The 18,924-nt window shown below is 40.3% G+C and overlaps 1 protein-coding gene across 2 annotated transcripts in view; it reads left to right on the forward strand.

Moving 5' to 3' along the window:
• Positions 1–2,309: 2,309 nt before the first annotated feature.
• The window catches only part of LOC102778082 (GDNF family receptor alpha-2-like), a 66,938-nt gene continuing 50,323 nt past the window's right edge, over positions 2,310–18,924 (forward strand). For both annotated transcript variants that reach the window (XM_006784062.3, XM_006784063.3), the window contains exons 1-2: positions 2,310–2,940; positions 4,224–4,580. In XM_006784062.3, the coding sequence (XP_006784125.1) occupies positions 2,889–2,940; positions 4,224–4,580 (409 nt within the window). In that variant the 5' untranslated portion in view covers positions 2,310–2,888. The remainder of the gene's footprint in view (positions 2,941–4,223; positions 4,581–18,924) is intronic.

An 18,924-nucleotide genomic window follows, 5' to 3' on the forward strand; every position in this document is an offset into this window, starting at 1 on the left:
TGTGAGCATAAGAGATGCTCAACTTTATTAGTGCTCACTCCACCGGCAGCGACCAGCAGAGAGCGATCCAGCGACCTTTGCACTCAAATGAATCTTGGGTTAAATGTTTCATTAACCAAAAAACGCAGCTGAAGCAAATCTCCATCCAATTTACCAAATGACAAAGACAAAATCATCATCGTGGCTCATTCAATGTACAATATAGATAACACTTTGGTGGCCAAATGTGCCAGATTCATGTGGGTAGAGCCCAACAGTCATCAGGAGAACACTAAACACGATAAACAAACATGCTAGCATTCAAGTTTGTCTTCCCTGCTATCAAGGTGACAGCTTTCAACTCTCTGAGCTCTTATTTGACCCACGAGAGTAAGCAGTAACTCACTCTGAACCCCCTTGCTGTCTCACTAAGCACAAGTTATTGCCTTAACTTTGAGTGTTATCTGTATCATTATTTCATATCCCATGAATTCATAACGATATCATCTATATTCACCATATTAGAGACACTTCTAAAAGATAGGGAGTGATTTCCCTCAGTAGTGAGAACCATGTCTACTATATCCAGATTTGTCATTCTCCATCTTCACGGTCTTGAGCCGTGTTGTGGGAGCCCAGTTATTTGACATATAGATTACGCACATCTCTGCACGCATCTGTCTACATGCTCTCTCGCTCTGCACTGCATATAAGTATGAGCCTATTTATAAAAGATAGCACAATTATAGACGCATGCAATTGTGTAAAAAGAACCGCGATAAAATTGCAAATGCCTTATGAAGTCAGAATGGAGCAATTAAATAACCCTAGAGGAGCTGAATCATGCAATGTCAAGAAGAAGAAGAAAAAAAGAAAGCGAGGGGAGGATTTATCCACATTGTACTATTGTGGATAGACATAATATGAAGCCACATCCACTGCTAATGTTTCTTTCTTGATTTCATGCCTTTTTTGTTTTATTATAAATGCCTTCGTCCTTGCGAGCCTGCTACTCAAGCAACTGTAGCCTTCATCCAGTTTATGCATGCGATCTTTGGTGAGAAATCACTGTTTGCTTCTCTGCTAAAATAAAGGGATGAAATTGCTCTGGTATTTGAAATAGATGCACGAAAGGCAAAAGGTTGCCATTTTCAGGTGAAATATACACTTCCACTTAAAAAACATTTGAGGAATAGTCTCCAGCAGCCACTGCAGCTCTAATTCAGGACAGTTTCTGGATACTCATGATGGTGGATGATGCTTTACAGTGTCCTCATAATGACAGCGACTTCATGCTCGAGAGATGAGAATAAGCCCGGGCCGATATAGGCAGAATGAGGCTGATGTTGCCATTATAACGGCAAGCTGTTTTCCCTCTTGGATGAAAGCCTGGGCTGACAGTCAGACATCATTATGAGCCAGTGGCCTTGCAGTTTGTCACTGTCACAACCTCTAAATAGAGACTTTGTTTTCAAGATTTGCAAAGATTTATGACATTATGGGCACTATTTAGGCGATGATGCACAACAAAGTCATTTTATTTAATGTGAAGCCACTTTGTAAAATGGCAGATTCTGCTGCTTGTGCGCTTAGCTATTTCCTCAGAGCATGACTATAATACGAGACATTGTGGTTATTTTCCCTTTCAAATCTTTCTCCGGAAAAAACCCAGATATGGTGTGAAGTGTTGAAATGAATGGCGACATTCTCATCATCATTGCAGCGACAACCTTTTGATCCCAAATCCTAAAAATCAGACCTCAAATTTCTGTGGTTTGTAGAACCCAAGCCTAGATGTCAGCCAAAAAAGTGAATTGGCCTGGTGACCTTGCAAAAATTCTTGAATAAAAGATTCCCTGTGTGCTGGCTGCCTTACTGTGATTGAAAAAAGCCAAGGTATTTATTATTCCTTCATAATTCTTTCCTTTGATCAGTTGCAGTTGTGGCCTCGCTTCCCTTCAGCTGCACATTGAACAGAACTGTAACGAATCTCTTATGGAAAAAAGATGGTATTCATGTAAGAGGGATATTATGAAACACATTCATTGTTGCATTAAAAGCATACGCTTTTAAACACTGGGGCCTGTAGCACCACGTGGAATCAAAGACATACCACGCAGCTCAGGTGAGGTCCCTATCCTTTCACATACCGTGGCCCAGAGGTTAAAGGAATATTGATGATTGCTCTGTGGGATAACATTAATTATGGTCCTCCATGACCGCGTGCCTTCCAGTGAAAGCACTCACCAGCAGCGCCCTCTGCTGGCCCACGGGAGCCCCCACTTTATAAAGTGCTGCGATGCCTCGACACGCATGCAGTCAGTGGAAAAGAAGCGTTCCCTCCCTTCTTGAGCGCGCAGCTTTTTGAGGGAACCACCGGTGAGGAGGGAAAAACCAGTCAGCGTTTTGTAGCACTTTCAGATGAGTTCTTCTGCCTCCTTAGAGATACTGACATAGCTATCATAGACCGCTTTGCGCCAGTTTAAGGACTGTTTTAGGGACAATTTGTCTACAAGGGCCAACTGGAGCGGGCAGTTCTTATAATGCGGAGAGATCAAGTCTCAGTAGTTTGTCGGTATGAACGCAGCGCAGACGGACCCTGAGTAACTGCTCTTACGGATTGACTGCTTGTTTGATTGCCATTTGATCTTTTTTTCCCCAGTGTCAAGGAATTCTTTCCTTTGTCGTGATTAGTCCATTATTAAGATATAAAATAAAATTGTGGATTACTTTTTTGGGGATTCGAGGATATTTTCGGAGCTGCATGTTTCTTTTAAAATTTGAATGAGGGTTTTTTACAGTTATCCTGCGCCTGGGTCACGGATCCGGAGAGGGGAATTAATCCTTGAAAAGGTGGAAATATTCGTGTAATTCTAGCACAACTCATCCTTCTTGCGGCTGAGTCCAAAATGAAGTCTGTCACTGTGTGGATGTGCGTCTGCACCCTTGTTCTGCTCCCAGGTAAGAAGTTCCATTTGAGAATCACTCTCAGCCGTGCACATTAGGACATTAGTGATGATGTACACAACTGTGGCAGGGATTTTCTGTTATTTTACCACTTTAAAAAAAAAAATAATACTGGAGTTGTTGTAGAATAGCAGGTAATCCCCTCTTTAAAAATAAAAATAAAGATGAATTATGTATAGCTGGCATCTGATGGCTTTCTTCTTATATTGGGTTTGATTTTGATTAGACTATGTTCGATTTTCACCCAAAGCTACAAACCGAACTTGGTCTATGCGAGTGAGTCGTTTGCAGCCCACATAACACACTCACAGCTTCCACAGTGAAAGAAGAGCTCATTATTGTAACGAGAAAACACAGCTTTCAGTCAGCCAAAAATATTGCACAAGATTAATATATATATATATATATATATATATATATATATAATTTTTGCTAGTTGGTTGAACATGACGGAATCCACCACCACAAATCGTCATAACCATCATTATGATCGCACTAGCATTATCAGTATGTTCCCCCAAACGCATGCATTCGCATTTAAATGACATACCTGACGGGCTGACTGACAGCCCCACAAAAATTTAACGTTCAACTTTATGTAAGTCTTTTCTGACCCGCTGCTCTCCGGCTGATGTTGTTCTTCCCCTGATCTAAATGCACAACATCCCCACAAGGGGTCTCTCTTGTCATTTCACCAGAACTCTGTGTACTTAGCTTCGTGTGTGAAGGTGCATTTCAATCTCAAACTCTTGTCAAATGGTAACACTGGAGTCTTGCTCTGTGGATTACTGTTTACTCTGTGTAAGCTCATTTTCTGCTCACCTAGATGCAAATTAAGCGTAGTCCTTGGCATGATATAATTAGATATTATTCAGTGATCGGATATTCCTTTGGTTAGATTTAATAAGAATCTGAGTCTAGTTCTCTTTTGCTGCATTAAATGCACCAAAAACCTCTCTCGGTAAGCACCTAAATAACCCGCTATAAAGTAAACGAGACATAGCAAAACACTGCATAGAGGAGTGTGTGAGCAATGTGCACCGGAGGAATAACTAACTGGCTTGCTAAAAGATGCCTGGGCAGGTATGGGCCTATAATAGGCTGCAAATCTGGTTTGTTCCCACAACTTGTTGCATAAACGGAACAGAGGATAAAGCATGAAGATAGATAGACAGATACTAGCACACATAAAACACTAAACCCCCAAACATTAATTTGCAGTTTCTCAGTCACCATTCAGTTTTTACCACCACATATTTTTCTTTCTCTCCACATAGATGAGGCAGCAGGTTCCTGGGGTGTTCCCTCAGCTTTGCCCGTGTCTTTGGCTAATAGTGCTCCAGGATCTTCAAGCATCAAATCTGGGCCTGGAGCTCAGCCAGAATGGGTGAACTGCATCGAGGCAAGTGAAATGTGTAACCAGGACCCTCAGTGCAGCTCTTGGTACCGAGTGATGCGCCAGTGCCTTGTGGGCAAGGAGAAAGATGCCATGCTAGATAACAACAGGGAGTGCCAGGCTGCTCTGGAAGTGCTGCTGGTTAGCCCTCTGTATAACTGCCGTTGCAAGAGGACCTTGAAGACGGAGCAGCAGTGTCTACAGATCTACTGGTCTATAAACATGGGACGCAATGAAGGTAGGAGGCAGGTGCTTTCAAGGTCTCACAAAATTCATACTACCAAATTTTAACTATACATTTTGTGAGCAATATAATAAAGGTCCACAGTGCCCCTCTTATCCCACCTTCAGTTCTTTTGCGTGAGCTCTGTGGCCATGTACAGCAAGATGCAAGTAAAAGCAGCTGTTTATTATCCTGTGACAGATATGCAGCAGACTTTCATTGATAGCTATATATGTGACTCACAGTCTAGAGGATTCTGACATTTATTTTTTTATGAATCTACTGACGTCGAGTACCAGTTAGTTTGTTTTCCGAGCAAAGACAAGAAGTAACCACACCCACTGTTGATGCCCTATTCCCCAGCGCCCTCTTACAGGGATACCCAGAAGCCCCTGATGAAAAATATATGCTTTCCTACTTTCCACACCCTCTCAGATGTAATGGAGCTATAATGGAATTACATTAGATGGACATGTTATGGTAGACTTATTGGTTTTCACCTAAAGTGTTCCATTTTACCTTGTAATTACTTTACAATCATATAGCACAGTGGTCCTTATGTGTCCACTTTTGTGGGACATAAAATCACACTCAAAGGCTGATTTGTTGAAACCCTTTTTTAAGACAAGCTTCCTGGATTTTGATTTGAGATATCCTAAACCTAAAGCTTTAAAGTTGTGATACACAGAAATAGAACATAGAAAAACAATCCACACCAGAATATAAAATCAGAGAGCCCTACCTACATCTTTCCCCTCTCAGGCCAACGCCAGTGTGATTGGACAAAATTAAAAAAAAAACATCACTTACATCACTTGAGACTCAAAGTACCAGAATGTCCTCCAGTTTACCCATTTTACTGCCATGCCTTAGTTCTTGTTTGGTCATTTTCCCTCTATACAATACTTTATATTACCTCAACAGATCTGATTTGAAGATTTCTGCAATTGACCAAAGTTTACATACAGAATTAATTTCTTAAAACATAAGAAAAGAGGCCGGACGTGTGCAGAAGCTTAATACCCTCTCAGGTTATATCAGTTACCATATACTCAAAGTTTTGTATGTGCTTTTCTTGTCCAGTGTCACTAAAAGCATGTTTCTCATTCCACATCAAGGGTAAAAAGCACGCAAGCCTTATATTAGGACAAATCTGTCTGCTGGAGATGCACCACCCTAGAGATCAGCCTAAAGGGAAACCCTAACCCAAGTGTGACATTTGTTAATACATGTGATCAAAGTCTATTTGGCAGATCCCAAGCGTCCATGTAAGCATGCAGCACATAACGTACTCAGCTGTTTTGACACGTGGGGTAATGGTGGAGACATTTCAAAGTCTCCGAGCTTTGAGCATTTTGGGCTTTTGTGTGGTGATCTGTGAAGTGATTCGCCAGGCTGACTACTCATTGCGCCAGTTACACTTCATCAAACTTGTGGCAGCAGAGGGTCCCTGACATGAGTTCAAGGGAAATGTGATGACATGGATGTTCCTCAGGCCCTGTGTCTCGTTTCCTGTCTTCTTCTCTTTTTCTAAATGTAATGATCTTTCTGTTCTCCCTCTGCGCCTCATTTGTGCCCCCACCTTCTCCTTTCCCCAACAAATAGCCGCACCAGTCAATGGGTTTGAATGTGTCATGTAAGTTGCCTGGGTTGTCAAGAATAGAGACCTCCCATGCCTCCAGTGTGTCCTTCATAGAGCATGTGAATCTGAAGAATACTTTCAGCGGTGACCCATTTTGGTCCTGTCACCCTTAGAGATAAAACCTGCTTTAACACAAACAAAAAGCTCTTACAGTGCAGCTTTAATCTAATCACGATCCATTGTGCAGTCAAGCAGGCTTTTGTTAACTGGAAACAATCTGTGTACAACATCCATCTCTGGAAACAAACACGAAAAGCTGAATCCCAACAGACCCTCATGAAGTGGTGCTAAACCACTTAAAAACTGTGTGGCTAAAACAGGATGGTTTGATGTCATGTAGCTATGTGTTATGTAGCTTTGGAAAATTTCTTTGCTGCATTAATACGGAGAGACAATTGGAGAAGAGAGAAACATCTGAATAGAAATGGACTTGGATTCAAAGAAATGTAGCTAGACAAGGTCAAAGGATATAAATGGCCAACAGGAAGAGAGATGAGATTTTTAAAGTGCTGTGTAATTTCTACTGATGTGATGAGCATGGATACGGCATAGACAATGTGTTTAATACTTTGTCAATACACAAAGGTCAATATTTGTGTATATATATATATCTATATATATATATATATATCTATATATATATATAGATAGATAGATAGATAGATATAGATATAGATATATAGATATAGATATATATAGATATATATCAGAAAGTGTAGGAGTCGATAATGAAATCTTATTGTAGCTAGAATTTGCTATGTTTTGCATGAACTGTGTTAGCCAGGGACATGAACCTGGCCTGCAGGCTTGAGAGCTAAACCATTTCATTTTATCAGTGAAGAGAAAGCTGATGAGGACCAAGGATGGACTGGGATTGACACAACATCCTGCTCTCCTTTCACAAACCTCCCACAGATACTTCACTGCCTCAGGCAAGGTTAACCCACTATCCCAGCTTTCTGGGAGTAAAGACCTCTTCTCAATATATCATTGTAAATATATAAATATAATTATATGTATATAATTTAAAATTAAATGTGTGGTCTTAAGTCACAAAAGACTGTTTCGTGATCCCAATACCTGACAGTGGTTTGATGCACAGCCTAGGATCTGTGACCCCCTACTTACTTTAGCCCTCCATACGAGTGTCTGTGAAGTAATTCCAGGGATGTATTTAGTTACATCTACAGTAAGTAGCTGCTTTGAAAAGGTTAACTTAGAACAAGGAGTTTTTTCCTCTACTGCTCACCAGAATAAAACATATTTGTAACCAAAAAGCATTTTGTTCACTCTGTTGAGTCAGTTGCATTTTCTAAAGCTTGTAAATGCCTTGAAGGGAAATGTTTTATCTTTGTACTTTATAGATCATAGCAGTATTATTGCTTATCAGCTATATGAGTGAGTTGGTCTACCCTACCAAGAGGTTCTCTGATATGGAACTGCTTGGAAAATGGGAAATAGGTCCTGGGATTTATTGAAACATGCAGACTTACATGAAATACGGTGGCAAAAGCAGAGCACAATTCTAACAAGCTTGAAAGTCTATATTTGGTATGACCACCTTTATTTGTCAACACAGCCTGAACTCTCTTTGGCAAGCTTTTTTTTGTCATTTATTTCTTTAAGTAGTCTTCAAAAATAGATATCCAGGCTTCTTGAAGGACATTCACAGCTTTTTTGGATGCAGGTTGCATTTTGTTTCATTCTCTGTCAAGAGGATCCCATACTGCGTCAATAATGTTCAGATCCAGATTTTTGGGGAGGCCAATCCATGACTGATAGTGTTCACTTGTGAGTTTTCTTTTTCTGTCCAAGTATGTTTTTACTGCATTCACAGTATGTTTGGGATCTTTGACTGTCATTGTTGTAACTAACCCTAACCCGCACAACATGTCGATATATATATCAGGTTTTTGGCTCTTTAGGAATCACTTTGTTGGTGTTAAAATACCAGAGCAATACCTACAAACCTGAGAGAATAGCTCAAAGAAAACATCGTTTGTGCAGAGATTGTGTCCTTGTGCCAGAGAGGCTGACCAGACAGCAACCAACACTCAGGCCCAGCAAAAGCATATTAGCCAGGAAGGCCTTTACTCACTGTCCATGATGGTTTGTTGCTAAAAGACTCCAGATTGGTCATCCCAACGGTCATGCCTGAGAAGCAGTATGGTGGCCAAGCATAGGCAGACAAATAGGTGAATTGGTGAGAAACAACATGTCTCAAAGAACGTGTGACCCTAGTAGAGCTACTGATGCCCAGTGAGCTTCTAGACAGGCCATGGCAGAAAGTGGCTGGAGATTTGTTCAACTTGAATGGCAGCGACTATCTATTAGGCGATCGTGGCTCAAGAGTTGGGAGTTCGCCTTGTAATCGGAAGGCTGCCGGTTCAAGCCTCGGCTTGGACAGTCTCGGTCGTTGTGTGCTTGGGCGAGACACTTCACCCCTTGCCGACTGGTGGTGGTCAGAGGGCCCGGTGGTGCCAGTGTCTGGCAGCCTCGCCTCTGTTAGTGCGCCCCAGGGTGGCTGTGGTTACAATGTAGCTTCCCATCACCAGTATGTGAATGGGTGGATGACTGGATGTGTAAAGTGCTTTGGGGTCCTTAGGGACTAAAGCGCTATATAAATACAGACCATTTAGTGAGCCCATATACCCACACTTTTGGAGTTTTGGTATTTTCTTGTAAACTTTATTTGAAAGATCAAGCAAACTACCTGGTTTGCATTTGTCTTACATTCTTAAAATCTACTAAAAATGTTTTTTGTTTCACTCTCAGCTGTCAGTTAGTCCTCAGGAAACCATAAACCACCAAATGCAAATTTCAGCATCAAAGTCACAGAACCACTAAACTTATTAAAATTTAGCCTCTACAACACATGAATGTGTGGACAAAATTTAAGCATACACACACAAACACACAAATCGCTGATATGTGAAAAACCTTTTTGATGTGTGTGGAAAATATCTGTGTGTGTGAGAGAAAACAGACCTCAAACCACTGAAAGAAGCATGGCTGCAGACATAAAGATAATGAAGAGATGCTGCTACTGGGAAAGTGTACGAAATAGATAAAAATCATTTCATCCATGCATATGTATGTTACTGAGATGAAGACTCAAACATGTGAACGTCTCTTTCTAGAATGGCAGATTATGAAGTCAAAGAGAAAAAGACTTCAGCATGAAAACAGCCTGCCCAGCATCCACACTTTTGAAACTCTGTAATCTATTAAATGTGTGTGCTGCGACGTTATTTCGCAGGCAAAGACATACTTTTGAAATTGCACTTACATCTTAAAGCATTTTCATGCTTTTCATGTTTTGGTTATTAAATGTGAATGTTTACCTCTTTACTTTTAAAGAAAGATAGGCCATTGTAACGCTTGAGATCAAAGCTGGGCCGTATGCAGCTACCTTGGATCTAAATGGACAGAGATCAGGTTAAAGAAGTCTGAATTCAATAGTCAGAAGATGCTTTGACTGAACTATATGAGGCCCAGTCATGCTTTATAATCTTATCTTTTTAGAAATCTCTTTAACTAGCAGCATATCTAGTCTTGTCCAAGATATGCTAATATGTAAGAATTTGTACCAATGTGAGACGAAATGGAGCTCAAACCACTGAAACCAACGTGTCTTCATACAGATAATGAAAACTAACGAAGAGACAATGAAAACATAACATAAGATAAAATGGTGTCTTTTTATCTGTCCAGATACTTATGGCCTAAACCAGCGGTCCCCAACCTTTTTTGCGCCACGGACCGGTTTATGCCCGACAATATTTTCACAGACCGGCCTTTAAGGTGTTGCGGATAAATACAACAAAATAAAACTAGTACCGGTACCGAAAAAAGAAGATTTATTCATGACACACGTGAAAAGACCCAGGAAAACCGAGTTAACGATAAAAACGATAACAAAATAACACTCAAAACGGATAAAAACCCTGAAAACCATACATTTCACACCTGAGCCTCAACTCTCGCGGCCCGGTACCAAACGACTCACGGACCGGTACCGATCCGAGGCCCGGGGGTTGGGGACCGCTGGCCTAAACTGTATTTTGTGTGGATGGTTTACACGTAGTTCTTAGATGGATTTACAATTATGGTAGCTACCTGTTAAGTCAATTGTTGAAAACAATGTAAAAAAGAAAAAGGTGTGTGAGAGTGTACGCAGTCACTCAGACACACACACACACACACACACACACACACAGACAAATATTCTGTTTTTTATTTGAGATTCCTGAGTTTAGACATTTAAAACACATAATTCCACTCTTCAAGTGGTTAAAGAATATGAGCTTTCAATATTCATTCAGATTTTTTGTCATTATTTTTGTCATTAGTCAGCTTTTTCTAATGTACGTTTAAAATATATTCAGCTACTTTCCAGCTTCGAAACTTCTTCTTCTGTGTGAATTTTAACTTTCTAACTGTTAAGCACTTTGACTTTCAGGGGACTGATTCTGTGTATTTCAGCTCATTCTCTTATTAGCATTCTCCAATTTATTATGACTTTAGGTCGCCGGTTCGAGCCCCGGCTCAGACAGTCTCGGTCGTTGTGTCCTTGGGCAAGACACTTCACCTACTGCCTATGGCAGCCTCGCCTCTGTCAGCCTGCCCCAGGGCAGCTGTGGCTACAACTGTAGCTTGCCTTCACCAGTGTATGAATGTGAGAGTGAATGAATAGTGGTATTCTAAAGCGCTTTGAGGGGTCCTGAAAAGCACTATATAAATGCAATCCATTATTATTTTTATTATTTATTTTATTTTTATGGTACACAGTGGCTGTGGCCAATATTGGGTTACATCAAATGTAGTAGACTAATTTGCATTTAAGCTGTTGATGCTTAGATTAATTCACTGAATTACACCCCTATGCCATCTGTATACAGTCTAGTGTAAAGATAATATACACTATACAGTGTAGGGAGTGGAAATCAGCCAAGACAGAATTTCTGTACTTTTGCAACCAAAATATAATTTTATGTCTGTCAAACTGTGTTATCTTCGACATTGATGTAGATTCAGGTAAAGAGATGGGAACAAATTGTGTGTTTTTGCTAGTAACAGGCTGCTAGTAATGAAATGTCTAAAAACTGGTTCTTTGCTAAGTTATCTGTTGTGCGTAGACACAGCACTGCTTCATTGCATAAGTGAGGTGAGTTTTCTATGCTTCAATGATTCATAGGTCAATGTCAAGTGGCTTAACAAACAAAAAAAAATATGCCTCTAAAAGTGTGTGTGTGTGTGCTTTCACCTCCCTGAGAAATTAATATTGGCATCAGCATAAAGAATGTAGACGTCATTAATTACAACAACAGCAAGCACTGATACATTGTGCTTATTTTCAACAAATCTCTTACAGTGCTGACTGTTTGGGGCTTTTACTGCTGTCTACATCTGGTTTCATAACTGCCTATCTCTTGTATTGAAGATTATTTTGTTTGACTACATTGGGCTGTTCATTAAACTCAAAAATCTTGTGCAGTAAAGCTGCTGTAGATTCAGATATTAGATTTGTGATACATATTTAATAACTTCCAAGATTCAAAGTGAAAGCGTGTTCACGACGGTTCCTAAAATTTTAGGACTTTATTTTCAGTAATCATATCATATATTAGGGAATAGCATAACTGGTCCTCAAACTTGACACAGCTATGTTGTTTCTTGTGTTACCTAAGTCCTTCAGTTATCTGTAAAATGTGCAGAGGCAAAGCCATCAAAAGACCTTGGTTTGTGTGGGAGAAAACAAGTTTCCCAACGAAGGTCACGTTTTTCATCACTGACAGTTGAAGCCATCAAATGTTGGTGCGGCTCTAGATCGTGGCAGAAATCCCGGAAATCCAGATGGTAGCCAGTGATAGTACTTTTTGTCTAATAAGTGTTACTGTGGGTGATATTTGATGCTTCTCCTCTGTTGTTCAAACATTCAAAAATATGTATCTGCGTGATGATGTTTTTTTTCTATAATAACGATGTAGACTCACTAACAAAGAAAAAAGAAAGAAAGTACCAGCTGCTATGTTTTCACCTTGGATTCATTGAGGACAATAAGGGAATATTGGATGTTTTCGTTTGTTTTTTTTAGTTAACCAGTAGCCAAGCAACAACAGTCAGTAAGTGTAATGTCTGGTTTGTGCTGCCACATATTTCAGACTGATGATGGGGTTAGTGCTTTATCCCTCAGTGTAAAACTGTGCGACATCCACCCTTTCGCACTTCTCTCACATAGCTCTGTCAGCCTTAAAACTGAAAATGTCAACGTATTTGACACTATACCCAGAGACTTTAAAGTTAAACATTGACCAAGTCAAACCCAGACTCACCATGAGATAGCCTGACGGAAAGGCCGTCAAGCTGAAGTATGTTCTGTGTCCATGAGATGTGACTGTAAATTACAATCCAAGTGAGTGTGACCAGCGTTTCAAAGTTGACAATGCGTGAGAAAAAAGTGCGCCGAAACTGAGAAAACATACAAAGCGCCTCGACAAAGTGACAACAACATGATTCATAACCATCATCTAGTGCTGCTTGATGTGTCTTCTTGAAATATCAGCAAGCTGACACATCTCAGCAGGTGTTTAACTACACTTCTGAAACATTTTACATTTTGCACCATGTCCTTACCCTTGTGAATGTGGTGGAATAACAAGGCCATGAAGCTAGAATGTGAGGCCAAGTCAAGTCAAGTCATCTTTATTTATATAGCACATTTAAAACACATCAAGTATCGGCCAAAGTGCTGAACAGAGGGATAATATAATAAAAGAATTAAAATAGAAAGAAAACATTTTAAAAAAGAATTGTAAGACATGTAAGAGTATATAGCATATAATGTACATGCAAATATGCACATACATATACAAAACTGTACACATTCACACACAAGCACACATATGTGAACATAACGTATATACACATACAACACCATCCAATAAGATAAGAGACCAAATAGACAGAATAAAAAGGTATCAAAGAGATCCGAAAGCCTTGGAAAATAAGTAGGTCTTGAGATTCGATTTAAAGACTTCCAAGGATGAAGAGAATTTTATGAAGGGGGGAAGACTATTCCAGAGTCTCGGGGTGGCAATGGAGAAAGCCCTGTCCCCTCTAGATTTGAGTTGGGAGCGTGGAACTGATAAAACCATCTGACTGGAGGAGCGCAGAGATCGAGTGGGTAAGTGCAGGCTAAGAAGATCTGAAATGTAACCTGGAGCCAAACCATGGAGAGCTTTAAAAACAAATAGTAAAACCTTAAAATCGATTCTATGTTTACCTGGTAGCCAATGTAGAGATGCGAGTACTGGGGTAATATTCTCTCTCTTTCTAGTACCCGGCAGCTGCATTTTGAACAAGTTGCAGGCGGGTCAGGCTTGAGTGACAAATGCCTAAATAGAGACAGTTACAATAGTCAAGACGTGACGATATGAAAGCATGGATAACAGTTTCCAGGTCTTTAGATGACAGGATATTTTTGAGTTTAGAAATGCTCCTGAGTTGGAAAAAACTGCCACATCTCCCATTATTCTAGTCTGCCTCCGTTTGTCTTAAAATCTTGAAAATCTTTTTTAATCATCGGTGGTAGGGTAAATGGTGTCATGTTAATTGTGTTTTCTCACAGAAGATGGCAGCTGAATTCAATGCGTCAGTGCAACTGTCCTTAATGGATAATGGATGGATTCTGCTCTGAATGGGCCCGTGTCAGTGCAAGGCGAGTGAATCTGTGCAGGACTCTTGAATCCATAAAAGAAGTAATTAAGAAAGAATTGTTGGCTGCTACACAGGGGGATATTGGATAGGTGGCTCTCAATTATGCTCCGGGGCTCGTGTGAATATTGCACAATTGAAGATTTAAACAATAAGTTCCATACCTCTAACATACACATTTTTTCCCCAGCCTCAGCTGTGAAATCACGCCCTGGCCCTCAAAGCAGGAGCCTTTGTGAATATCATTCATAGCAATTTAATTAGCTAACTTTCTCTTCAGTGAGAGGAAGGAGTGCTCCATTAGTTTGTTCCAGCTCATTGTGAGAGGAGTCTTTACATGAAATGACGAGAATGCCGCAATTTTGTGGAGTGATTTATTTTCTCCACTTTTATGAACGTCAGCATTGCAAAGGTCACTTGCTTAATATGTCGCTACATCATTCTAATGCCACAGGGCGGCCCCTAATGCTGCGGGACGTTACGCGAAATGGACAGTGTGAGAATGCCGTGGACATCATGGTAGACTTCGGTGGTGAAGAGGAGTAATGGAGAGAGCAAGAGAAAAGACAGGAGGCGAGGGCAAGAAGCGAGGACGGGATGGTAGATAAATAATGAGGGGGCAAGGAAACTTAAGAGAGAAACGGAAAAGGAGTGAGAAGAAGAGAGAGAGCGTCATGGAGGGTGCTACAGGAGGAAGGGGGGTGGCGGTTGCAAAGGTACACAGTATTCCTGGGTGAAACCATCATTACTATGAGCAATGGTGGCAGTCACTGGCCATTACCTTAGCCATCCACTGTCATAAGCAGAACATTTTTCCAGCCTGCCCTGCATGTCAGGGTATACGGCGAGCAGGCTCTTGCATGCTGAATGTGTCCTCTTTGCTTTCTCCCTCCCTGAGCTGGAGACCCGTACGGTACTCCCTAGGTAGCCGCTTCATCATCAGAGGAAGGGACCCGTCGATAGATCCTGTGTGTGATCAATACGGTCTTTCACAGCTTCCCCTCCTTGTCCTTTTCATCCTTCCTTCTCCCCTAGCATCTTTCATCCCCAAATGTGAAAGGGATCAGTAAAATAGGATGACAAAACAGGCACTGTTTGTCCTGGTAAATCTGTCTAATGATTTTCTATACTGTAAGGTGAACTGGCCGAAAATTACTCCCATTCACTTTGAGCCTAGTATAGAGTGTGACAGTGCAGCTGAAATGAGGGCCGGGTAGTGGGGTTTAGATTAGCCTTTTATAGCGGAGTGAGTTCTCTAGGTTCTCTATCAGAGGCGGGAGTGAGTGGCGGGGCTTTCTGCTCTTTGAATACTGTCATGATGTAGGCATTAAGACTCACTCCTGCAGAAAGGTTCGCAGAGGTGCTGAATGAATGCGCATCATAGAAGTCAACTACGAGGCCTCTTTTTCTCTCTATCGCTCGCCTTTAACTCTGCTCATAAAATAGCTACTTGCGTTTTTCCCTCTATCTTCCATATAGAGGAATTTAAAGCAGAAGAAATATGTTTGGCTATGGCTATATGTTTTATATAGCCATACCTTACTTAATAACCAGCAGCTCTAAATATCTTTACAGTAAGTATTTATGTTGCTTCATATTGAGTATTTAAGTCTTACTATTGTAAAATTGGAACTTGTATCACCTACAAGTGTGTGAAAGGATTAGTCACAGTTTTTCCCTATCAATATTCAACATTTAGCACCTGGCGCCAAGCATAGTGATGATTTAGGTAAGTGAGAGTGGAACGCTTTTTTTTTTATCAACATTGCATTCACATAGCCAAAGGGAAGGCTGAAAAAACTCAACATTCATTTTTTTCTCTCTTTTTTTTAGCTATATTTGCCCAACACGCCACGCTGGATTGAAATTGTGACTTGGAGTATTATTCTGAGCTAATACCAATATTCTATTTGTATGGTTTGAAATTGAGTTTAAAATGTCAATATAACTTCAAAAGCTGAGCTGTTAACAGAATATACCCTTCAACTTTTGTTTTGTTAAGTGCAATTTTTAAAAAATGCGTTTGTGGTACAACTTGTCTTTGTCGAGATGAACACATAATAGGAGGAAATATTAATGCATTTTATTATAATGTGATTTAAAAAAGTGTTTTTTCTTATTAATTTATAAAAGTATTCTCTAAGATATGAAAGGAGCCCAGGCTGGCACGCCTAAACTCCACAGACAGCTCATTTACAAACTTTTCAAGCTCTGACACAGCAGAGGCTTGGTTACATGCAAGCCGAGCACGTGCAGCAGCCTGCAGAGCTCTGCAGAAGACGTCCAGCTATGCAATGAGTTTGCAATTAGTCTAAGATATAGTTTTGTTGCATATTCTTATTATATGAGTGGGAGATAATATGCGTGCAGAGTAAATGGGTGTTTCCTGCAACACAAACAGAGAACAAGGTGAAATGAATATTAAACTGATGGACAATAACTAAAGGGAAACCATTAAAAACAGATGGTGAATGACTTCTTGCTTCTAGCCATAAACCATTTGCCAAGAATGTCACGAAAAAAACCATAGGATAGTTTCCACCTCAAGAGTTCAACTTCATTGATAATGCATATGAAAAGAAAGAGTGATGGTACCTAATAGCTTTGTAAGACCCCTTATGGCAGCTAACAGCCCTGTGAACCCACCAGAAGGCATTATTTTTCTCATGCTGTAACTAGGGAAGGGCTGATTGTCTTTCATGCTCCATACTGTCAGAGCAAATGAAGTCAAACGGAGGCTTAATTACAGCGATAACTTGTTGCCCTGCGGCCAAAAAACATCTGATCACTAAACAGCTGGGAGGAATTTTCTATTACTTGATGAATGCGTAATTGGGTCCAGGGTGACTGTCAAAGAGCAGTTTTCTTTAAGTACAACAAGGCCTCCTGCTGTGGGATTTCTCAGTCCTAAGGGTGTGTGTGAGATTATATTGTGTTTTGCAGTTTTATGATTTAGTACGGCTTGTACCATCCATTAGCTGCAGCTACTGTTGTGGGTTCACATTATTCTTCCACCAAGGCAAAAGCTGAGGTGGATGCATGCGATCAGAGCCATCTTTCTGTCTGTTTGTTCCTAGTAAGATTACACAAACCTGTCAAAGTGAATTTAATGAGCCATGAAGGTAGAGCATAAGCCAAAGAGGATCCTACTAAATTTAGTCGTAGATTCAGATCGCTTTTAAAAATGCACAATAGGGTATTGACCTTGGTGGATCTTGATCTTTGTGAGTGCCCTTATTGGATCAGTACAGTACACACTTCACAGACACACTCTGTAAAATTTAACGTGCCTAAAATGGCTTGACTCTCGGCTGCCTGTGAAGCTTTCCTACAGTGTAAGAAGCTGCCTGAACAAAATAGTAAGCAACCTAATAACAAGTTGTTTTGCTTGTGGCAAAAGATAGAACATGCCTTTTTCCATTTGGCTCTGTTCAGTGCAAAGCATTCAATTTTTCTGTACATTATTTCCTTCTTTTTTCTTCTTTTTTTTAAATGCACAATAGCGGTAGGTGCTGCTAAAAAAACATAGAAGGGTGGTAAAGGTGGTTGTTTGCTGTGTAGGTGGTAGTCTTGAACTCTTGAAAGGCTTCAGAGCATTATAGCTTTTGAAGGTAATTGTTGTAATTAGACATACTGCGAGATCGCAAGTTCTGGAACCTCTCGAGTCCTTCTGTCTTGATAGAAATGTAAGGACAAGCATGAACAGAGTTGTGAGTGATGCAACTGTGGATAAAAAACACCATACAGTACATCAGAAAGTAGAACTTAGAGTTCTATCTATCTATCTATCTATCTATCTATCTATCTATCTATCTATCTATCTATCTATCTATCTATCTATCTATCTATCTATCTATCTATCTATCTACCTTTCTATCTTAGAGTGAATATGTGTTTCTGTATGGACACTTTGAGGATTTAGGTAGTTTAGTCTTTCAAAGGGTTTTCTGCCCCCGATTGTGTTGCTTCTTTCTTCCTCTGCAATTTTGTGCATCTTTTCTTTTCTATTCGTTGTGTGTCCCCCCCAGCACTTTTTTCTTTCTCTCAAACAAATGTGAGATCCTGAACTGAGCAACATGTCAATAGCTGTGTGTGCTCAAAAAGTGGCCGGCTGAGCTACTCTTTTTTTCTTATGATTGTCAGTTCTGATGAAGAGGGGTCATGCAGACATATATAGAAAGCAATGACTGCAGATATGCACTGGTCTGAGTCTGGGTGGTCTTTAATCTGCAGAAAAATGGAGGAAAAATCCCATTAGTAACTCAGCTTTTCCCTGTTATTAACATTTAGCTAATCTGTGTGCATGTGCACATATTTTTGCTAAGGGCTGAGGGTTTAACAAATTTATCTTTCATGCCAATGGATATGATCACAAAGCCAGTGTTATCATGGTTGTATTGCTATCTGCTGATTATTATTATCCAACGATTCACACAGTTTCTTGACCATCAATCCATTCATTGTCTTCCACTTATCCAAGTGAGGGGTTTGGAGATTATCACAACTGTCACAGGGTTAGAGGTGGGTTTATGCCTTGGACAGGATGCCAGTCCATCACAGTGCTAACACAGAGAGAAAGACAACGTTCACACTCACATTTACACCTACGGCCAATTTAAAATGTTGAAATTTGGACTAAATATCTACTCCAAAGACTCCAGAGTCCAGACAGGTCCAAGGCAGCTGGCAGATTTGAGGAAAGGTCCTTCTCACTGTGAGGCAACAGTGATAAATACGGTGTCACTTTACCTTCTGGTTACCATCATTTGAATTATTGCTTATTGCTTATTATCATTTGCTGTGCAAAGAAGACATAAATACCTCAGTAATAGTAATAATATGGCATACAGGCATACACGCACACACACAGCTTTCTACAATAGTCGTACCTATTATCACAGCAGTTAGCTGAAAGCATTTTTTCAGATTGCATCACATTTTTCTGAAATGCTCGAAGAGCGTGCTGATAAACAAAATGCACCATATCTATTGATTGGATCT

This window comes from Neolamprologus brichardi, chromosome 12 (assembly GCF_056152115.1).
Source record: "Neolamprologus brichardi isolate AB-2024 chromosome 12, ASM5615211v1, whole genome shotgun sequence".
Classification (NCBI taxonomy): Eukaryota; Metazoa; Chordata; class Actinopteri; order Cichliformes; family Cichlidae; genus Neolamprologus; species Neolamprologus brichardi.